This window comes from Miniopterus natalensis, chromosome 17 (genome assembly GCF_054644295.1).
Source record: "Miniopterus natalensis isolate mMinNat1 chromosome 17, mMinNat1.hap1, whole genome shotgun sequence".
Taxonomy (NCBI): Eukaryota; Metazoa; Chordata; class Mammalia; order Chiroptera; family Miniopteridae; genus Miniopterus; species Miniopterus natalensis.
Genome location: NC_142097.1, coordinates 45,521,755 through 45,542,047, shown reverse-complemented (window position 1 = coordinate 45,542,047; position 20,293 = coordinate 45,521,755). Strand labels below are relative to the sequence as shown.

Below are 20,293 nucleotides of genomic sequence, written 5' to 3'. Positions count from 1 at the left end.
CGCCCTCCCCGGGAGGCCCCGCCCCGCCCCGCTGTTCACCGCTGTGCTGGGGGCGCTCTGCCTGAATAAATAAACCGAGGCCTTTCTCCTGGACCCAGCGGGTGCCTGGGCTCCGGCGGGGGGGGGGGGGGGCCGCGCCCCGAGGTGGGGCCGTGGGGTCAGGGGCTGTGGGGCTCACACTTCACCTTCCGCGGAGGGAGGAGGGGGCAAGTCCGGAAGCGGGCGGATTCCACCGCCGCCCCTCGCGGCCGGTCCGCCGGGATTCCCGCCCTCGGAGGGGCTCCTGGGGCCGAGGGCGGCCTGCGGCCACCTCCCTTCCCGAGGCTCGGCCTCGCCCTGCGCCCCGCGTCTCGGGTCTGCCCGCTGCGCTGGGGGCGACGCCCGGACTCGAGGCCAGCCCCGGGGAAGGTGGGGCCGGCGGGGCGGGCGGGGTGCTGGGCTCCGCGGATAAGACGGCTTCACCTTGGACACGCCCCCCAGGCCCCCGAGAGGGCAGCCCAAGCTGGGGAGGGGCCCTCAGCTGCTGCTCTTCCTACTGTCCCTGGCCCGGGTCCCGGCATGGCCTGTGCATGCAGAAGGCCGAGCGTGGATGTAAGGAGGCCTGAGGTGGTCAGTCAGCTGGACTAGTGCAGCGCCCGACCCTGGGCAAGGGGGCAGAGGGTGAGGGGCTGGGGCGGGGCCCTCCAGGCGATGGTCCCCTTGAGCTGCGAGGGCACAGGGCACAGAGTGGGGGTGGGGAGTGCTGCGGGCACTTCCAGAGCAGGGTTTGCACCAAAGCTGCCGGGGGTCAGTCCAGCTGGCCCACCCAGGAGCACAGGGCAAGTGAGAGGACTGAGACACCACCTGGGGGCAGATAAAGCCCCTGACGGGAGCCAAGCAGATGTGCCTTTCTGCAGGACAAGCTAGGGGCTGTCCCTCCCTCGCCTTGGCAGGCAGAGGGCAGGGTCCAAGGTCAGGGGCAGAAAGCAGGGCTCCTCAGACGGCTGGGGGTGCGCGCTGCACCACGCGCCAGGCCTCATGGGGGGACTGTCTTTGCTGCCCGCCAGGGGCCTCTCCAATCTGTGCCTCCTGCTGCCCGCCACCTCTCCTCCAGCCAGCCCAAAGCCCCGGGCGCCCCAGAGGCCCTGCAATCACCGATTCCCTACTCCCGGCCACAGAAGGTCTTCAGAGCACTGGCTCTAGGTTTTCCCACGTGAAGCCACAGAACAAAGCAGCTTGTACACGGGAGCCAGCGGGCACCCTACACCCGCAGCTGACCCTGGAGCCTCAGAAAGCAGTGCTTGGCCTTGCCGGCCACCATGTACCCCAAGGACCCCAGTCCTATTCCTTCCTACCTTATGCAAGTTTTATAAGTGCTGGTGGCCTCCTGTGGGTGATTTTGGGGTTCAGTTCTCTTTGAGGCTAAAGTGAGCCTTCTTCGGCACTGGATTCTTCTGCAAGCTTATTGGTTGTCCAAACTCTCCCTCTGGGCACCAGGAGTGAGCCACTCCGAGGTCTGGGGGAGGGCGGGCATGCGATCCTTTTTGCCAAACTTTTCTCCTCAGAAACAAAACAAGAAATATTAGCCCTGAGTTCTCCATGGAATTAACCACCACATATGGCTTTTTAAAAATATATATATATCTCTATTGATTTCAGAGAGAGGAAGGGGGAGGGAGAGAGAGAAACGTCAATGATGAGAGTCACTGATCGGCTGCCTCCTGCACGCCCCCTGCTGGGGATCGAGCCCGCAGCCCGGGGCTGTGCCCTGACCCGGAATCGAACCCCGATCGCCTGGATCCTGGGTCGATGCTCAGCCGCCGAGCCGCGCCGGCCGGCCGCCTTTTGTAATAAGCACGGCCGTCCTCCTGGCAGGAAAGCGTGCTGGCGGGGCCCGTAAACCGATCTCGCGCGCGGTGGGTGAGTCGCCGCCGGGCAGTTTGGAAAACCTTGCCCCGGCCAGAGAACCCTGACTGCCGCGCCCCCTCCGGATGGCCAATCGCCCCACAGGGGGCCGCTGTCCGGACGCCCCGCTTCCCGGGCCCCGCCCCGCGCTCTGGGCCCCGCGCCCTCGGGCTCCCCCTCGCAGTCAGGCGGCCGCAAGCGCCTCGGGCGGCGCCATGGAGCTGGGGCTGGCGGGCCGCCGGGCGCTCATCACCGGGGCGGGCAAAGGTGGGCCGGCGCCGGGGCGGCGGGGGGCCCGGGGGGGGCAGGGGCCCGGGGGGGCAGGGGCCCGGGGAGGGCGCGGGGCGGCGGGGGGCCCGGGGGGGGCAGGGGCCCGGGGAGGGCGCGGGGCGGCGGGGGGCCCGGGGGGGGGGCAGGGGCCCGGGGGGGCAGGGGCCCGGGGAGGGCGCGGGGCGGCGGGGGGCCCGGGGGGGCAGGGGCCCGGGGAGGGCGCGGGGCGGCGGGGGGCCCGGGGGGGGCAGGGGCCCGGGGGGGCAGGGGCCCGGGGAGGGCGCGGGGCGGCGGGGGGCCCGGGGGGGGGGCAGGGGCCCGGGGGGGGCAGGGGCCCGGGGAGGGCGCGGGGCGGCGGGGGGCCCGGGGGGGGCAGGGGCCCGGGGGGGCAGGGGCCCGGGGAGGGCGCGGGGCGGCGGGGGGCCCGGGGGGGCAGGGGCCCGGGGAGGGCGCGGGGCGGCGGGGGGCCCGGGGGGGGGCAGGGGCCCGGGGAGGGCGCGGGGGCCAGGGGGGGGCGCGGGGGCCGGGGGGGGGCGCCCGCACTGAGCCGCGCTCCCCGCAGGCATCGGGCGCAGCACGGTCCGGGCGCTGCACGCGGCGGGTGCGCAGGTGGTGGCCGTGAGCCGGACGCAGGGCGACCTGGACAGTCTGGTCCGCGAGGTACGGGCGCCGCCGTGTCCTCCTGCCCGCGGGCGGCGGGCGGGCGCCGGGCCCGGGCTGACCGAGGACCCTCAGCAGCCCTCCCGGGGGGCGCGCGGACTCCGTGGGCTCCCGAGTGGCCTAGAGAACCGCGACCCCCCTCCCCTCCCCCAGCACGGCGGGAAGCAGAAATGGCTGCCTTGCGGGGGCGGGGAGGAAGTGCAAGGTCCGGAGGCTCCTGGTCCCCAAGCTCTGAGTTGCCCAGTGGCCCAGAGGCCACGTCACCCCCCTCCCCTCTGCCTCACAGCCTGGGATTCTGAGCCCCAAGAAGGGGGCTCCTATGGGACCCCTGGCCCCCCCCATGACTGTGCCCCCCCTTCCGTACACACAGTGCCCCGGGATAAAGCCCGTGTGCGTGGACCTGAGTGACTGGGAGGCCACGGAGCGGGCCCTGAGCGGCCTGGGCCCCGTGGACCTGCTGGTGAACAATGCCGCCGTGGCGCTGCTGCAGCCCTTTCTGGAGGTCACCAAGGAGGCGTGTGACAGGTGAGCCCCCAGTGGAGGAACCCTGGGTGGGGGCTGCCCCGCAGCAGCAGCCCCAGACCCTGACCAGGGTCCCTCCCTCTGCCTGCAGCTCCTTCGGCGTGAACCTGCGGGCTGTTATCCAGGTGTCCCAGGTGAGCTGCCCTCAGGGCAGGAGTGGGAACGGGTGGGTGACACGAGTCCTGCCTCATGCTCCCTCTGCAATTCCAGATCGTGGCCCGGGGCTTAATCGCTCGCGGAGCCCCAGGGTCCATCGTGAACGTGTCCAGCCAGGCCTCCCAGCGAGCACTCACTAACCACACCGTCTACTGTGAGTGAGCCCAGCTGGGCCTGGCCCACCCCACCCCAGCCTGCAGCCAGCCCAGGCTCCACTGATGCTGTCCTTCCTCGTAGGTGCCACCAAGGGGGCCATGGACATGCTGACCAAAGTGATGGCCCTGGAGCTTGGGCCACACAAGGTGAGCCCACTCGCTGTCCTTTCCCCCCACCACGTTGTCCTGGCCTACACACCTTTGTACCCAGGTCCTTCTGCCTGGATGCCCTCCCTCCTGACTTCCTGCAGACTCAGCTCAGTGTCCCCCCAGCCTGGGTGGTGGGGGTAAATGTGGGGGAGGCTGCTCAGACAGGGCTCCCCAGCCTACCTTGCTGACCTTGACCCATCCCGGCTCAGATCCGAGTGAATGCAGTGAACCCCACAGTGGTGATGACACCCATGGGCAAGGCCAACTGGAGCGACCCCCTTAAGGCCAAGACCATGCTGGACCGCATCCCACTGGGCAGGTTTGCTGGTGAGTCGGCAGAGAGCCCAGCCGAAGTTGCCCCAGGAGCCCCTGTGCCTGCCCGGGTGAGGGTGGGAGGGAAGAATGGAGGGCAGCCCCCATCCCCGCCTGACCCCGACCCCCCTGCCTACAGAGGTGGAGGACGTGGTAGGTATGATCCTGTTCCTGCTAAGTGACCGGAGCAGCATGACCACGGGCTCCACAGTGCCGGTGGACGGGGGCTTCCTGGCCACCTGAGACCCCATCACCCACACACGGCTCTACTCCATGCTGAACCCTGCCTGCCCCCCATCCCTCCAATAAACATGACTCTTCTGCTCAGCCTGCATGCTGATTCCTAGGCTGCCAGCAAGTGTCTAACAGCTGCAGAGCTCAGGGCTGGGTGTGGAAACGAGTCCCAGGTGGGGAGATAGCCATTCAATACGTGTCCCAGGTCAGGTGGCAGCCTGGCTTCCCTCCCCAAGATTTTTGGACATGGCCAGCTTTCCAGCAGAGGCTGGGAAGTCCAGAGGCCACGTTTCTATAGTCAATAATGGCCGTTTTAAGAACTGAATGCAAAGTTCGCGAAACCTCGCAGTTGGCTCTGCAGACCACTGTGGCCTAATCACCTGTCTCCCTGGAGCGGTGCCCTGTGGCCAGGGAGTGAAGTCCGAACCCCTGGACGGTGGCTCCTGGGCCCTCCCAGGCTGAGCCCTCTCATCTCCCACTGTTTCTGACTTCAGCAATGCCAGACTGCCCGCTTGCTGTCCCCTCTCCCCACCATGCTGTCCTGACCTCCACACCTTCGTCTACTGGGGTCCCTCTGCCTGAATGCCCTCCCTCCTGACTTCTTGCAGACTCAGCCTGGGGGAGCTGTGGGGGGTGCTGCCCAAACAGGGGTCCATGGCCTGACTGCTGACTGTCCCCCTCCACGCCTGGGAGGGCTGGAGCGGAGCCACATTCATCCTCTGTGCGTACCCCTCCCAGAGGCCCAAAGTCAGCATGCTGGGCTTTCTTCGTCCAGAAGGGACTAAATACACCTGCTCCCACTTCGATGTGGGCCCCTGGCTTTGGGGATGGAGACAAGTGAGCATGCTCCTTTCTCCCCTCCTTTTGCCCAGGGTGTGGGGACAAGCTCACCTCCTCTGTACCACGGCTGGGGTGGTTAGGGACAGGCAAGAGATGTTGGTGGAGACGTTTATTGTATAAAATAAGAACGGGCTACCCCATCCTGGGTGCATGGACAGAAACCCCCCTCCCCTGTCAGGGAAGCCCATCCTGGGGCTACCCTTGACCCACCCCTGCAGCCCGAGGGAGACCCTGCTCCCTCCCAGCCTCCCGTGGGGGCCAGGGCAGGCTGAAGCCGTGCCCCCACAGAGGAGGCAGAGTGGCCAGGACCCACCCCATGCTTCTTGCCCCTCCCCACCCACAGCACTCCCCACAGCAGACTCAGACACCAGACAGGACAGCTCAACAGGACAGCAGACGGGTGGGGGCGGGCCTGCCCCCCAGACACCAGGCTCTAGAAGACTGTGCATTTTTTCCCGGGCTTTTTCACCGGGGGTGGGCAGAGCACTGCCCTGATGGCCTCGTCAAACACTGTCTTCAGACCCCGCTGAGTCAGAGCCGAGCACTCCAGGTACTTGACTGAGCCTGGGGGCATCAAGGGAGAGGAGAGTGAGGGAAGGGGGCCAACAGGGGGGTGTCAGCACAGGCCTAGTCCAGCCTACTCACCGATCTCCCGGGCCATGGCCAGGCCCTGAGGGTATGTGATGGGTGCCAGCTTCTTGTCCCTCAGCCGCTCGACGGTGTCTTTGTCGTCCCGGAGGTCCAGCTTGGTGCCCACCAGGAGGATGGGCGTGTGGGGACAATGGTGCCGCACCTCCGGGTACCACTGTGGGGACCGAGGCTCTGACCCTTACCCCTCAGGGGCTTACACCCGAGCCTGGCCCAGAGCAGGCCATGGCTCCCTAGGGCCCCTAGACCCACTCTTACTCCTTCCTGTTTCACAGGTGACCACTAATTTGACAGGCAACAAGAATACCCAGCTGGGAAGCTTCAAGGCCTGTTAGGGCCTCCCAGCCAGGGCCCTTCCCTTCTCCGATAGCCTCGCTCACCACCCCGCCCCTGCCTGCCTGTGTGAGGTCTTCAAGCCAGAGACCCTGTCCAGTCAGGGCAAGTCCTCTGGGCACCCTCCTCGCCCTTGGACAGACCCCCCCGGCCCCCAAGCCCTGCTTACCTTGGCTCGGACATTCTCAAAGGAGGCTGGGCTCACCAAGGAGAAGCAGATCAGGAAGACATCCTTGGGAGGAGGAAGGAGGGCGCAGGTGCAGGTGGTCACGGGAGCCCCGTGTTCCCCGCCCGCCCCTGGACCTCAGGGAGCCGCCCAGCGCCTTCCTGGGGCGGGCCCTTTACCACCTACGGTTTGGGGGTAGGACAGTGGCCGAAGTCGGTCGTAGTCTTCCTGCCCGGCCGTGTCCCACAGCCCCAGGTTGACCGGCTTCCCGTCCACCATCACGTTGGCCGAGTAGTTGTCAAAGCTGCAGGGACGGAGGGGAGGGTCAGCGGGCGCCCGGGGGCTCGGCCGGCCCGGGGCGCCCCGCCGCCCGCCGCGCTCACACGGTGGGGATGTACTCTCCCGGGAAGGCGTTGGTCGTGTAGCTGATCAGCAGGCAGGTCTTCCCCACGGCGCTGCGGACGGAAGCCAGCCCACGATGCTCCAGGCCCCGCGCGAGGACAGCCCCTCCCGCGGGGCCGCAGGCCGAGCTAGGGGGCCGGGCGGGGGCCGGGGTCGGCGCAGGAGAGGCGCGCCCAGGGCTGGAGGACTGGGGGGGGGGGGTTCCACCTCCCGGGGCCGGGCGGGGAGGGCGGCCCGGCGGAGGGGCCGGCCCAGGTGCGCGGCCTGCCCCACCCACTGGGAGGCCGGGCGCACCCCGGAGCATCAGGTGGGCCCGGCTGGAGGCCTCGCCCCCCCGGCCGGGACCCCGCCCCGCCGCGCCCTCCGCCCGGCCGCACCCTCGAGCCGCGCGCCCAGCCCGCGCAGGGTCCCCGGGGCGCCCCGGCCCCGCGCCCGCACTCACCCGTCGCCGACCACCACGCACTTGATGGCCTGCATGGGCGCGGGCCGGGCGGGCGCGGCAGCCAGCGAGCTGCGGAGAAATGCCCGCGCCGCAGCGGCCGCGGACCCGAGCCGAGCGCCGAGCCGAGCGGCCGGAGACAGCCGAGCGCCGCCGAGCGCCGGGCGCGGAGACAGCCGAGCGCGGCCGCCGGGGGGCGCGGGCTTTCCGGAGAGACCTGGTGCGGGCAGGACCCCTGCCCACCTCCCCAACCTGTCCTTGAGCTCCGGGCCTCCCCACCCCGCTCCGCCCAGGTGCCGGGCCTGGTGCACGGGGCTCCCCGGGCCAAGGGGCAGCGCAGGCGGTAGATTCCCACCCACCTGCACATGCGTGGGGTGGCCGGTGCGCACGTGGTCGCTTCTAGGCAGACCACTCCCAGGGCCCACCCACCCTCCAGCCTGGAGACAGCTGGTGAACTCACCAGAGTGCCCCCAAGGTGGGCAGCCCAGCCTCTCCTGTCCGCTGCAGTAGCTCAACTGTCCCCGCGGGGCAGCAGTCCCTTAGGAGGGGCGCCCAGCAGCACCCTGGAGGCTCTTTCCTGCTGGGACAGGCAGGTCACCTGAGGCCCTGCTGCCGTGGGGGGCACAGGCCGATGCGGAAGAAAAGCCCAGAGTCGAAAATGTATCACAAAGTGTAAAAGTTCTTTATTTCGACGCAGCCCGCGGCATCCACGGCTACATTGTAACAGGTGGCTGCGAAGCACCAGGCGGGCGGCTGCGGGAGCTGGACTCTGCTCCCATTTCCTTCCATCGCGGGCACATTTCTCAGGACAGCGGGGAAGGGGCACTGGCCACTCCAGCCCTCTCGGCCAGCCAGGCCCTGCACCCGCCCGCTCAGGCACCAGGTGGTGAGCTGCAGCGGCCAGCGGCCAGCGGCCAGTGCATCTTGGGCACTGGCTTTTGAAGTGGGCAGCTGCACGCCTTGCCCAAGCACACCCGGACGCGGCAGCCTGTCCCTCGAGAGCCACCTTCCTGCCACTCCTGGGGCCTCTCTGCCCCCCTCACTTTTGGGGGCTCAGGGCCCTCAGGGGGGACCCCTGCACGTAGGCCAGGACAGCGTTTTGCAGAAAGCTGGCCCTCTGGGCCTCTTCATCCCGGATCCGGGCTATCTCCGCCTCCTTGAGCCGCAGCTTCTCGCGGAGAGAGGCGCTCTCGCTCTCCCTGTCCAGCAGCGCCCCCCGGTGGTCACTCGCCATCACTGCAGGGAGGAAGTTCAGTGAGGAGGGAGCGCGGGGCGCAGTCTGGGCATCCCGCTCCAGAAGACGACAGAGAGGCTGGGCGGGATTTACCCCCCGCCCCCCCCCCCCCATGCAGACACACCCAGCCTCCCATCAGCGCCTCTGGGAGCTGAGGCCTAGGCCAAGCTCAGCTCTCCAGCCTGGCCGCCCATCTACCACCCAAGTGAGAACGGGTCCCGCAGGGCTGGCGCGGGGGGCCAGGGCTCAGCTCACCTTTCAGCTGGCGCTCCAGGGCTGCCACCTTCTCTTTCAATGCCTCCTGGGCCGTCAGCTCTGCCTGCAGGCGGCCGATCTGCTCCTGGAGCTCCGTCCGCACCCTGGTCACCTCAGCCACCTTTTCTTGGTTCTGGTTGTTCAGCTCCTGCCAGGCGTGGTGGGTGTTGGTGAAGCGGCAGCTGGGGGCCAGGGGCACCCCCGGGAGCCCTCAAAGTCCCAGCTACCTGCTGCAGCTCCTCCAGGCGCCGCTTCAGGCCCTCCACCTGCAGGCTCAGCTGGCTGCCCCGGGCCTGGGCCTCAGCCACCGTCTGCCTCTGCTGCAGGCAGGTGCCCTGTGCCTCGTCCCGTGCCTGTGCCATTAGCCGCAGCTTCTCCTCCAGGTGAGTCAGGCGCTGCTGCTGTGGGTGCCCAGGGGCTGGCAGGTGAGCACCAGGGCGGGGTAGGAGCCTGCCTGCTGCTTGGGGGTGTGGCCCCAGGCTCCCATGCACACAGTGACAGCAGGTGAGGAGTGACCAGGGGAGCTTTTATTTGCAATATGGAAAGCGCAACATCGCTCATCATTACTTTTATCCTGAATGGACTCAACTTGAATGAGCCTCGTGGAGGGCACACCCCTGCCTGGCTCCCCACCCTCACCTCCCAGGCCGACTCCATTCTGCCCTCTGGAGCATGCATGGATGGCCGAAGCCCTGGGGCTGGACGATTATGGCTCTTTGTGGAGGGCTGGACGTGGTGCTGATGGGACCAGGGCCTTGCTCTGACTCTTCTCTACCACCTGCACCCCTGGAGCTCCTGTCCCCTTGCCTCCCCCTGACCCCCATCTCCCTCTGTAAAGGCAGGAGACAGCCCTGGTTTCGTCCACCTCAGGCCCGCTCCCTGTGGGTGCTGTGAACAGTGGGCAGGGCCCTTCCTTGGCCATGGCTATGGACTCACCTCCTCCAGGCGGACTTGGTTCTTGGCCTTGATGAGCTCCTCCTCGGCCTGGCCACGCTCACTGAGTGCTGCCGCCTTCACTCGGCTCAATTCCTATACCAGAGACACCCACTGCGCCCTGTGGCTCTGCTCGCCAGGCTTCCACAGCCAAGAGAGCCCTCATGCCACTTTATCGAGTCCCTCTGGTCTCATGGGTGGATCCCTGAGGGGTGCCACGGAAGGGGTGCCCAGCCAGCCGCCCAGCATGTGCTCACCTCCTCCAGGGACAGCCGCACAGTTTCCAGCCTCTGTACCCTCTCCTGCATGGTCCTCTCGCTCTCCTCCAGGTGGCGAGTCATGTGCTCCACCTGCCCAGGTGCAGGGCAGGACAGGACTGTCAGGCTGGCTCCCCAGCCTTCCCCACACGGGATCCCAACCCTGGGAGGCAGGTGAATCTTGGGGACCCTGTTCCTTCCAAAGGGCTGCCCCAAGTGGCTTCTCAGGAAGTGAAGATGGAGGGTGCGTCCCAGTGACACCCCCCCAGTGCAGGTGGGTCCCTTCTGGACCCTGGTCTGGGGCTGGCATCTGCTGGGGCTGGTGGAGGACCACCACCTAGCACCCCAAGGTGTGTGAGTGGAGCTGGCCAGGGGTGTGCTTTGGGGACACCAGGCCACACTGAGGCACCTGCAGGCCCCAGGGCGACAGTGGGGAGAGCAAAGGCCACAAAGGAGGCACCTCCTTGATTCGCAGCTGCTCCATGTCCTCTAGGCTCTGCCGCGACCGTCTCTTCTCCAGCTCTAGGCGCTCTGGAAGCCCAGGAGGAGGCATGGAGCGGCTCCTCCAGGACCCTCGTTCCCAGGACTCCCACTCACCACCCCTGGGCTCCCCTCTCCAGGGCCCTGCTCCTGCCCACCCTCGGCCTGGATGGCCCGCATCTTCAGCTCGGCCGATGTGTTGGTCAATTCCTGCCTGGCCAGGAACAGCTGGTCCTGCTGCAGCTTCACCTTCCGCTCCAGCTCGTCCACCTGGAAAGCCAGCGCCGTGGAGGGGAAGCTCCGGCCCAGCCCCACCCCTACCTGGGCTCCCTGACGGACGCCTGGCCTGGCAGCCCCTACCTGGTTTCGCAGAAGCAGGTTCTTTTCATTGGCAGCGGACAAGTCTCTGAGCAGTTTAGACTCACGCTCTGCAGCTTCCTAGGGGTGAGACAGGGAAGGGCACCACAGGTGGGCCACCTGCCACCACGTCATCTGAGCCTGCCCCTGAGCCTGCCCCTGCCCACCCACCTGTTGCTGCAGCCTGTGCTCCTTGGCCTGCTTCTGTGCCAGGCTCTGCTGCTCCTGCTGTGCGGTGGCCAGGAGTTCCCGCAGGTCCTGGGCCTTCTGCTCTGACAGAGCCAGGGCAGCCTCAGTCATCTGCAGCCTGCAAGCAGGGAAGGGTCAGGCCCGCCCCAGCCCCACCTCAGCCTTGGAAAGGCCTCCTGCTCTCACTTTCCCCAGGCCTCTATTCACCTCCTCCAAGAAGCCTTCTGGGGTTATCACCAAGCCATTTCCCACCTTTACTTTATACGCAGGAACTCAGATCTTTGCCTGAAACCCCTCCTCTGTCCTGCGGGCATGTCTGTAAAGTGTTCTGGAGCCCTCTCCCTGCCTCCTGCCCTCCATCCACTCACTTGGCCTTAAGGGCATTGATGATGGAGTGCCTCTCATCCAGGGCTTCCTGAAGCTGTCCCATGCGTGTTGCTGATGTCCTGTGGGCAGAGAGGAGGGTCAGAGGAACCCAGAGCCCTCTTGGCCCCTTGGAGCAGTGCCTCTCCTGCTCCTACAGCATTCCAGGCACTGGGATGAGGAGCCCTTGGGGCTGCCTGCAACCTCAAGCCGACTTCCTCAGAAGGCACACACTACGACCTCATGCATGGGTGGGTGACAAGGCTCAGGTTACCCCGAGGCCAGTGCCACAACCTGAACCCTGGGCATCCCAGCTGAGCCCCAGCTCTGCGTCCCACGGCCCTAGTCACCTGCTGCTCCTGGCCATCTCCTCCCGCTGCTTATCAATGGTCTCCATCAAGTCCAGAAACTGGGGACAGAGATAGCCAGAGCCCTGTTAGGGGCTGGACCTGGGGCAGGAAGGAGAGGGGATGCCCACCAAGGCCCAGGACTGCAGAGGGAGAGTGGCTCACCCAACCAGAGAGTCAGACCATGAAGCCAGCACCAGGGTCTGGTGTCAGCTGCTTGGAGAGGGTCCAGGGCCCAGAGGAAGGGAAGATGGCTGGGGCACGGGACCAAGGGGGGCCCTTCATCCATGCAGCCAGGGCTGGGCGGGGGTGAGGCTGTTGTCAGAGGTAGCACCGTCCTCACCTGCTTGGACTTCTCTTCCTGGAGGTGCCGCACCTCCTTGCTGAGCACACGGGTGCGGGCGCGGTTTTCCCGGAAGGTGGTCTCCCGGTCCTGGTTGTGGTCCATGGCTTGCTCTGTCAGAAGGAACTGCATTACCCACCAGGGGCTACTCAGCCTCGGGAGTGGTCAACAGGCAGCAATGTCTCCCCCACAATCATGTAGACCCCTAGGCACTGAGGGCTGAAAGGCTTCAGCGTGGGTGTGGGGGGCAAGTGGGACCAGGAGCCCAGGAGGCACCAGGTGTGTGGTGGGGGACACACATGAAGAAGGGCATTTTCTCTCCATCCCAAAGGTCAAAGGCCACTGTATGACTTTCAGGAGGTGAGGGCTGTTTTGTTCCCGTGTTCTGGAGAGACTCAGGCAACATTTGGAGAGGGAGCAGCTAGAAGCGGCCGTGGTGTCAGAGGTCATTACAACAGCTGGCGTGACCCCGAAGCAGGCCAACGATGAAGAAACCGGAGGTGACATAAGTCAGGCTGACCCAGCAGCAGCTGGTGAGCTGTGCAGGGTTCCAGCCCAAGCCTGGGCCCTCGGTGGCTGGCAGGGAAAGGAGCTACAGGGAGTGGCAGAGTGCTCCGCTGGGACTGGGGCCGAGGTGCCAGCATCACCAATGGGAGGGGACCGTGCAGGTCACGGCTGGGACCCGCTGGTCCTGCTCCCACATGGCTCATGTGCACAGTCACAAACTCAGGGGTGACAGGGGCAGATGCTACCCGAGGCAGCAGAATGGCTGTCAGGGCAAGGCTCCAAGCCACACTGCCTCAGCTTCCTCATCGTGAAATGGGTGACTACCCTTGGGGATCTAAGAACCAAATGAGCAGTTTCCAGGAACAGCTCTCATTCTGCGTTTTTAATCTAGGCTGCCCATACCCACGGCTCTGAGGATGTCGCTGGGGACACTGTTCCCAGCCAGCTCCAGCCTCCACAGGGTTCTGTTGCTGGGGAGGCAGTTCACCAGGGCCCGGCCGCCCAGGAGGCCGATGTTGTTCCAGCGCAGGTCTGGAAGGAAACCTCTTGTCACCTGGGGAGCTGGCCTAGCCAGGATGCTTCCTTTGGGGGAATCACCAACAGAGCAGGAGACCAGTGTGGCTCACCCATCCTCCCAACCCCAGCCCCTGGCTTCCGGGACAGGACAAAAGAGGTGACAAGAGGGCCCGGCTGGTGTGGCTCAGTGGCTGAGCATCGACCTAGGATCCAGGAGATCAAGGTCCCACTCCCAGTCAGGGGACATGCCCAGGTTACGGGCTCCATCCCCAGTAGGGGGCGTGCAGGAGGCAGCTGATCAATGACTCTCTTATCATTGATGTTTCTCTCTCTCTCTCCCCTTTTCTCTCTCTGAAATCAATAAAGATATATTTTTTGTAAAAAGTGGTGCGAGGGCCAAGGGAGGAAGCCACCTGGTGGAGGTGGCCTCCGGGGCCTCACCCAGCTGCTGGAGGCTGGCGTTGCTCTTTAGGGCCAGGGCCAGCTCCTCCGCCCCCTGGTGGCTGATCTGGTTGTTGCGGAGGTCCAGCTGCCGCAGGGCGACGTTGCCTGCCAGGGCCCGGCAGAAGGTGGCGAAGGCCTCTTCCCACGCGCCCAGATTGTTCCACTCCAGGGTGAGGCTGTGAGGAGGGTGGACATGCGTGGTTCAAGGCGCACCCTGCTTGCATGAGGTCCAGGGGGTCTTGAGGAGGGTGCAGGCTGGGCATCTCTAGCAGGGAGTCTGGATCCAGGTGAGTAACTTGTACCCGCCTAATCCCCGCAGATGGATGGGAAACGTGGACAACTGGCAGGAAGGCTTGGATGCTCAGGTGGCAGGACCCAGTCCGCCCGGGCTAGCCCTGACCGATGCAGAGGAAGAGGGGGCTGGGGCAGGGGGCTGAGGGCAGGGTAGGGGCAGGGTGCCACCTTACCTCTGAATGGATTTGTTATGTCGGAGGAGTTTCCCCAGGGCCTCGGCCCCTGTGGACTGAAGGTTGTTGCCCTAGGACAGGAAGAAGCAGACCTGTCACCCAGGGCTCATGGTTCCCCCATAGGGCCCTGGTCAGGCAGTGGGTGAGACCAGGCTCTGGGCAGAAGGTGGGGCTCTTTCCTGACCACAGTGGGGCTCCTGGTACCGGCTCGTTCAGTTTGCTTATGGAGACACTCTGGAACTCACATTCCCACCCTCCGAACACACACACTTGCCAGAGACCACCAGGAAACAGCGCAAAGCCCTGTGTGCCCACAGGACTTACAGTCTCCGTCCACTGCCCGGACCCCAGGTCGCCGGGACACCCACATCCTCCCCGCTCTCATGGCAGGTCCCCTCACCTTCAGGTCCAGGAACCGCAGGGCGGTGTTGGCACACAGCCCCTGGAGCAGCAGTGTGGCCCCTGGAAGGGGGCAGGGCAGTCACTCTCTGCCCCTGGGGCCCTGGGCTCCCCTTATGGGTCCCATCTTGGGACACCTTCCCAGACACATGGGAGGGACAACAGTCCCAGTGCCCCCTCCCCCACCAGTGAGGGTTCATGCCACAAGCGAGTAACCCCCTCACTGTGTCAGGTTTGAGGCACCTACAACCTCTGGCCAGCACCCTGGGACTCTCCCTAAGGTTTCTCTGTTCCAAGGGGACAATGCCCTCTGCTCCCAGGCTCCAGGAAGGGACCCTGCTGCCTGCTTTAACTACAGAGCCCAAGACGAGGAACCCCCACAGAGACGGGTGGGGTGCAGTTCTCTGTCGGGGACTGAGGGCCCGGGCGTGTGCAGCAATGGAGCTGCGGGCCGACCAAGGGGAGGCGGCGGGGGCCCGGGGCCTGGACGCGACCCCGACGCCGAGGCTGCCAGGGCTGCCCCGCCCCTGCGGGCCCCGCGCCCACCTTCCTCGCTCAGCATGCAGTCGCTCAGGACCAGCTCGGTCAGCTGTGCCTCCTGCAGCAGCTCGCCCAGCGCCCGGCAGGTGTCCAGGGTCAGGCTCTGCGTGGCCAGGTCCAGGCGGCCCCGCGGCAGCGCGTGCAGCTGCTGCAGCACCGTCTCCTGGGGCTCGGCCCCGCTCTGCTGGCACAGCCGGCTGTAGGAGCGCCGCAGCTCCTCCATGGCCCCGGGGCCAGGCCTCAGCGTGCGGGCCACAGGGACCGCAGGCCCGGCCTCGGCGGCCGAGGAGCCGGGCAGAGCGGGTGCCGCAGGTGGGAGGCCCCGGGAGGGCGCGGGTGGCCGGGGGCAGCCCGGAGCATGCGGCGGGACGAGGACCCCCTCGGGGCCGGGCCCTCCTGTGGCGGGGCGGGTCCGGGCGTCGCGCGCACCCCGGGCCCCGGGCCTCGCGGCGCGGACCCTCCGTGCCCGCCGCGGTCTAAGAGGGAACCGCGGCGCCTTAGTAACCAGGAAGCGCGGGGAGCGCAGGGAGCGCAGGGAAGGGCCGGCGGAACTACAACTCCCAAGAGGCTTTGCGGAGGAAGAGCGCTCATCTCTAGCCAATGAGGGAGAAGGGGCGGGCGCGCGCTGTGGGCAGCCAGCCCGAGGAGCCCAGGCAACGCGCTTCGAGCCATTGGGAGGGGCGGGGGCGGGGCTGCGGAGGGCGCGCTCCGTTATGATTGGCTGGAGGCACGGGGGCGGGGCCAAAGTAGGGCGCGCTCAGGGCTCGTTGGCTGGGAGCGAAGGGGCGGGGCCCGAGGAGCGCGCGGCGGCGGCGGTCATGGAAGGAACCGACGCCTGCTTCCGGAAGGTGGGAGAGCGGGCGGTGGGTCGTGGGGTCGGGGGTCAGTATGCGCCCAGGGGTGCGCCAGCGGCGGGGCGGTGGGGACACTAGGGCCGGGCCCCGCGCGTGGCCCACGAGCGGGCCCTGAGCCAGCCCCCGCGCCGGCAGCGAGCCCCGCGGCTCCGGGGCGGGCGCAGCGACCGTCCCGCGCCGGCAGCGGAGGAACCAGGCACCGAGGCGGAGGTGGGCGCCCGAGGAGCCGGGCCCGCGCCCCCGCCGTCCCGATGCTGGGGATCTGGCGGGACGTCCCCTGAACCGCTTCGCTGGGGCGCAGGTCCGCCCGGCTCGCCGCACAGCCCGGCGCCCCCCGTGCCCGGTCCTGGCCCGCGAGCCCCGCGTTTCCGTCTCAGCGGAGCCCAGCGGGGGCCCCCGCTTGTCTGGGCTCAGCCTGGTGTTTGGGGCCCTGCACCTGGCGCAGTCAGGCACCGTTACATGCACGCGACGCAGGTTAATCCGTTTAATGCACATGCTCCCCGAGATGGGTCCCGGTACTCTCCCCACTTAACTGGAGAAACCGGCAGAGCCGGGGTCTCGCTCTGCACCCGGGGAGGCGGCTCCGCCCTCAGGCGAGGAGGCGCTGAGCCCCGGAATCAGGGGGGTGCGCCAGGAGGGCCTGTGGGCCTTTGTGACCTGGGGAGAGGGAGAGGGTATCAGCCCCTTATGAGCACTTCTTTGTCCCCCCAACTCCCCAGCCCTCAGTGGGGGTTTCAGCCTTGCAGAGGCATGGGGGACTCCTCTCCCTGGGGGACTTCTCTCTGCCTCACCTGCTACCTCAGTCCCCTCTTGTCCTTTATCACCCAGGATTGTGGCTCTGCCCTTGGCCCAGAGGCAGGGGTGACCCAGCAGGGTGGTTGTGAGAATCTCCCCATTAAGACAGCTGGAGAGGGGAGCACCGGGCTGCCCATCCTGCTGACCTGGACAGCTCTGAAGTCCTCCATCGGAGCGCTCTGACCAGAGCTGAGGTCGTGGTCATTGCCCATGAACAGGGCTGTCCCGGGTGAGGGTAGTGGAGGGAGGGGCTGTGGTGCCCGTTCAGCCTGGGGCAAAGGCTGAAAGCATCCCGGGTTCCATCCTGTCCCCAGTTCATGTCACTTGTTGGTTTAGAGAACTGTCACTTCCTGTTGGTGCCGACCCCTTTAGTTGTTGGGAAAACTCCATGCAGAAGCCCCCCATGCCACAGCTGGGCTTAGTTCTTGCTAGGGGTCCAGGAGCCGTGGCGGGCAGCGGAGCCTTCTGGGCCTTTCCTAGTACCTTTCCTGGTAAGTAGCAAGAAGGGCCAGCAGCCTGGGGGTGTGGCTCAGCGGTTGAGCACCGATGTATGGTCACAGTTTGATTCCTGGTCAGGGTACCTGCTTGGGTTGCAGGTTGCGGGCCCCAGTAGGGGGTGTGCAGGAGGCAGCCAATCAATTGAGTCTCTCATCATTGGTGTTTCTCTCTCCCTCCTTCCCTCTCCCTTGCTCTCTGAAATCAAGACATATTAAGAAAAAAAAAAAAGGGCCAGCAGGTGGCACCAAGCTCGCAGGCTCACTGCTCAGAGGGTGAGGCTGTTGGGGCTTCCTCTAGTGACTGGTGCTAAGTTCTTACCCGTCTGAACTTGGGCCCCATTGGTGTCCACTCTGTTCCTGGGCTCTGCTGAGCTGTGCTAGGTGAAGCAGTGGGACCTCCCGTGGCTAACGCTGGAGGCCTGGCAGTCCCCAGCTCGCCTCCCTGCAGGACACTTTTCCGTTTTTGAGCTCTTGGGCACCCTCTACTACTGTCCTCCGGCCTCTCCAGGCGCTCTGCTGGCCCTGGTTTGCAGCCTCTTCCCACTGGCCCTTGCTCTGGGCAACCTTGTGTGGTCCACTCATGTGCTGCCACATCCCCAAAATTCATCACCAGCTCCAACCTGGAAGGCCTTTCTCTCAGCTCCAGCTCCCCACCTGGCTGCTCTGCTTGGGTGTCGGTTGTGTGTCCCTAGGTCAGCATGTCCCAGGCTCAGCTCCTAAGTTCCTGGTCCCCAGAACCCATCTCTCCAGAACAGCCCCATCCTTTGGGGGCTCAAGCCCCTGCCTTGAGTCTTGGCCTGGACTGGCCCATTTCCCATTCATGTCTGTCAGAATGTCCCACAAATACACCTGTGTTCTGATCCCTGCTCAGCCACCCCTGACTGAGCGCTGCAATTTCCACAGCGCCTATCTTGCTATTGGAAGATTCCTTTTAGTAGTAGGAGGGACCGTGGGTGGAGCTGACCCAGCACCCAGAGCAGAGTTTGCTACAAGCTACGTGGTGGTGGTGGCGGCGGTGTGGACAGACCTGTGAAGGGGTCCACAGGGAGCAGCCACCTCCAGCCCCACAGGGAGGGCGGTGCCTCGGCCCAGGGATGGAGTGGAGCATGAGGCCACCCTGGATCCCAGGAAAATTGGAGTCCCACAGGGGCAGGCTGGCACCTGGGCTGCTCCCACCTGCGTCTAACTTCTGCTCTTGGAGCCATCCACAGGGAGGCTTCTCCCACCACCCAGTCCCCCCCCCAGGAGAGGCCCCAGGGGACAGAGGGCATTTAGGCCAGAAATCACCCCTCTTCCCATCCAGAACTATGCCTAAGGGGTCTGTGGCATGGGGGGGGCAGGGCCAGTGACTGACTGTCCTGTTGGTCCCCCAGGAACTCGTGAGCAAGCTGCTGCACCTGCATTTCAAGGATGGCAAGACCAAAGGTGTGGGACGGGTGGGGCTGCTGCCTCTGCCTAGAAGGAAGGGGGGAGTGCGGGGAAGAGCAACCGCGGGCCAGGGCAGTGGGGGGGTGCCTTCCTGTGACCTGTTCCCTCCACCTTGCAGTCAGCGGGGATGCTTTGCTGCTCGTGGCCGAGTTGCTGAAGATCTTCGTCGTGGGTGAGCTTGGGCCCTGGGCTCTGGTCCCTCTTGCATTTCATTTCCCATGGGGAAGCCAGGATGTGTGTTTTTCCCACAAGCACCCTTTAGGCTGTGTCCCTGGAAAGCTCTGTTTTGGGGGCCGCACTTTGGCCCTCTGGCTGGCACAGCAGTTGGGGCTGAGGCCCAGGGGAGTTGGGTTTCAAAACCTCCAGACTCATCCACCCTACTTGCCTCCTGTTGCGGCAGAGGCAGCCGTCCGCAGTGTCAGGCAGGCCCAGGCAGAGGACCTGGACTGTGTGGATGTGGACCAGCTGGAGAAGGTGCTGCCTCAGCTGGTAGGTGGCCCTGGTGGGTGTCTGTCCCTGTCCCACCCTCGGGGAGCAGGGCTGGGTGGAGGAGGGGTGGACTAGCGTCTAGGAGGCTGAGTGCTCATCTCCCCCACAGCTTCTGGACTTCTAGGGGTTTCCACCCTCACGGAGGCCGCCTGACTCACGACCCTACCCCACCTCGTCTTCCGTTGCCTCTGGCTTCAGACGGGAGAGGCTGCTGCTCCAAGATGCTCCTCCAGCCCCGAACCTGGGCCGGGTCCCAGCAAGCACTCTGTTGTCCCTCGTGCCCTCCTCTGCCCTGCTGATGGCCTGGAAGCGGCTGAGGGACTGCTGTGTGGGGAGCCTGGCCCAGGGTGGGCAGAAGTGGGGACTGTCCTCTGCCGAGAGCTGCGCTGCGCAGTCCTGCACTGACATCAAAGCCGGGTGTGGCCTCCTCACCACACTGCTCCCTCAGAGGATGCTTCCCTGAGCTATAAATTTGTTCTCATAGAGCAACGTCAGTAAATCAAAGCTTTCTCCCAGGCGAAGCCTCTGTGCTGCCATTAATCACCCAAAGTCAAGTTGCTTCAAAGCCCACTCCCCCCATCCATCTTGGTAGGACTAATACAAAGCTGAGAAAGGACAGGACACACAGCATGTGTGTGCACCATGCCCTGTGCCAGCGAGGAGCTGAGACCAGGGCCCTCACACGGGCCCCTCACTTGCCTGGAGGTGGTGCTCCTGCCTCAGGGCTGCCCAGAGGAATGTCGGTGTGGGCAGGGCCTGCTGGTGGGAGATACTCGGTGGCAGGGAACCTGCCTGTAGCCCAGGGCAGTGCTAGGGACTGGCAGGTCAGCCTCAGGCCACGCCTACCCTGGAGACTGCTGTGTAGGACCCCCTAGGTCTGGGAGGTCGGGCTGCCCTCAGATGCTCTGGGGCCTCCAGGGCCCAGCTTTGTTGTATGGGGCCCAGCCACCCCCATCCTCACCCTGCCCACCCTGCAGCACCCACTTTCCTTTAATTCCAAAAGCTGCTTTAACAGTGCCCAAGATAGGAAATACCCCAAGAGCTCTGGGCCAAGTGGCTGTAACGTGGAGCCACAGCACATGGCCCTCAAGAGGGACATCCAGGTGGGACAACGGCCACCCCAGGCTGAGCCACCCCATCTGCCACAGGGCATGGAGGACCTTCTAGTCAGCCTCAGCTACCTGCCCACCCTCCCCCCACACTTGAGGGTGGCATGGGTTGGGGGACAGGCCCTCCATCCCTAGTTTGGCCCTGCTGGCCCCTTCCTGCACCCTTCCCGCCTCTTCCCCCACCTTCCTCTCCCTGCTGCCTCAGGGGAGTCTGGGCTTCAAAGCACTGGGAGCATGTGGAAGTAATTAGACCTGGAGGGAGAGGAGGCGACAAGTGCCAGGCCCGTGCCCTGCAGCACTTTGAAGTGCCTCAGATGCT

At 65.9% G+C, this 20,293-nt stretch overlaps 4 protein-coding genes across 5 annotated transcripts; 2 read left to right on the top strand and 2 right to left on the bottom strand.

The window, feature by feature from the left end:
• The first annotated feature begins 2,099 nt into the window (after positions 1–2,099).
• On the top strand, positions 2,100–4,770 carry DCXR (dicarbonyl and L-xylulose reductase). The gene is made up of 8 exons (XM_087825777.1): positions 2,100–2,151; positions 2,717–2,814; positions 3,185–3,339; positions 3,428–3,470; positions 3,547–3,646; positions 3,730–3,794; positions 4,007–4,124; positions 4,249–4,770. Exons 1-8 carry the CDS (start codon positions 2,100–2,102, stop codon positions 4,350–4,352), a joined length of 735 nt encoding a protein of 244 aa, XP_087681903.1. The 3' UTR covers positions 4,353–4,770.
• A 642-nt stretch (positions 4,771–5,412) lies between these two features.
• Positions 5,413–7,224, bottom strand: RAC3 (Rac family small GTPase 3). The gene is made up of 6 exons (XM_087825720.1): positions 7,175–7,224; positions 6,714–6,785; positions 6,517–6,634; positions 6,334–6,396; positions 5,829–5,988; positions 5,413–5,747 (listed from the first exon to the last, which is right to left on the bottom strand). Exons 1-6 carry the CDS (start codon positions 7,207–7,209, stop codon positions 5,617–5,619), a joined length of 579 nt encoding a protein of 192 aa, XP_087681846.1. The 5' UTR covers positions 7,210–7,224; the 3' UTR covers positions 5,413–5,616.
• Positions 7,225–7,832: 608 nt separating this feature from the next.
• LRRC45 (leucine rich repeat containing 45) lies at positions 7,833–15,191 on the bottom strand. 2 transcript variants are annotated; one of them, XM_087826428.1, is made up of 17 exons: positions 14,809–15,191; positions 14,264–14,325; positions 13,864–13,934; positions 13,394–13,572; positions 12,839–12,967; positions 11,930–12,042; positions 11,590–11,672; positions 11,245–11,322; positions 10,859–10,994; positions 10,691–10,768; positions 10,489–10,600; positions 10,311–10,381; positions 9,851–9,943; positions 9,597–9,689; positions 8,888–9,061; positions 8,661–8,808; positions 7,833–8,407 (listed from the first exon to the last, which is right to left on the bottom strand). In XM_087826428.1, the coding sequence occupies exons 1-17, from the start codon at positions 15,023–15,025 to the stop codon at positions 8,211–8,213; spliced, it is 2,034 nt and encodes a 677-aa protein (XP_087682554.1). In that variant the 5' UTR covers positions 15,026–15,191; the 3' UTR covers positions 7,833–8,210. The 2 variants fall into 2 exon arrangements, with proteins under 2 accessions (XP_087682554.1, XP_087682553.1); XM_087826427.1 differs by having other exon boundaries at positions 11,590–11,648.
• A 405-nt stretch (positions 15,192–15,596) lies between these two features.
• Positions 15,597–19,417, top strand: CENPX (centromere protein X). The gene is made up of 5 exons (XM_087825719.1): positions 15,597–15,650; positions 18,322–18,373; positions 18,495–18,548; positions 18,777–18,865; positions 18,975–19,417. The coding sequence occupies exons 1-5, from the start codon at positions 15,621–15,623 to the stop codon at positions 18,987–18,989; spliced, it is 240 nt and encodes a 79-aa protein (XP_087681845.1). The 5' UTR covers positions 15,597–15,620; the 3' UTR covers positions 18,990–19,417.
• Positions 19,418–20,293: the final 876 nt, after the last annotated feature.

Coding starts and splice junctions, on each gene's coding strand:
- CENPX (XM_087825719.1), top strand. CDS start 15,621: ATGGAAGGAACCGACGCCTGCTTCCGGAAG. Junction 18,374..18,494: donor CAAGGATGGCAAGACCAAAG/GTGTGGGACGGG, acceptor TCCACCTTGCAG/TCAGCGGGGATGCTTTGCTG. Junction 18,549..18,776: donor GCTGAAGATCTTCGTCGTGG/GTGAGCTTGGGC, acceptor CTGTTGCGGCAG/AGGCAGCCGTCCGCAGTGTC.
- LRRC45 (XM_087826428.1), bottom strand. CDS start 15,025: ATGGAGGAGCTGCGGCGCTCCTACAGCCGGCTGTGCCAGCAGAGCGGG. Junction 13,573..13,863: donor CATAACAAATCCATTCAGAG/GTAAGGTGGCAC, acceptor CCCTCCTCACAG/CCTCACCCTGGAGTGGAACA. Junction 8,809..8,887: donor GCCTGGAGGAGCTGCAGCAG/GTAGCTGGGACT, acceptor CACGCCTGGCAG/GAGCTGAACAACCAGAACCA.
- DCXR (XM_087825777.1), top strand. CDS start 2,100: ATGGAGCTGGGGCTGGCGGGCCGCCGGGCGCTCATCACCGGGGCGGGC. Junction 2,815..3,184: donor TGGACAGTCTGGTCCGCGAG/GTACGGGCGCCG, acceptor CCGTACACACAG/TGCCCCGGGATAAAGCCCGT. Junction 3,471..3,546: donor CTGTTATCCAGGTGTCCCAG/GTGAGCTGCCCT, acceptor CTGCAATTCCAG/ATCGTGGCCCGGGGCTTAAT.
- RAC3 (XM_087825720.1), bottom strand. CDS start 7,209: ATGCAGGCCATCAAGTGCGTGGTGGTCGGCGACGG. Junction 6,786..7,174: donor TGCGTGGTGGTCGGCGACGG/GTGAGTGCGGGC, acceptor TTCCGTCCGCAG/CGCCGTGGGGAAGACCTGCC. Junction 5,989..6,333: donor TTGAGAATGTCCGAGCCAAG/GTAAGCAGGGCT, acceptor CGGTCCCCACAG/TGGTACCCGGAGGTGCGGCA.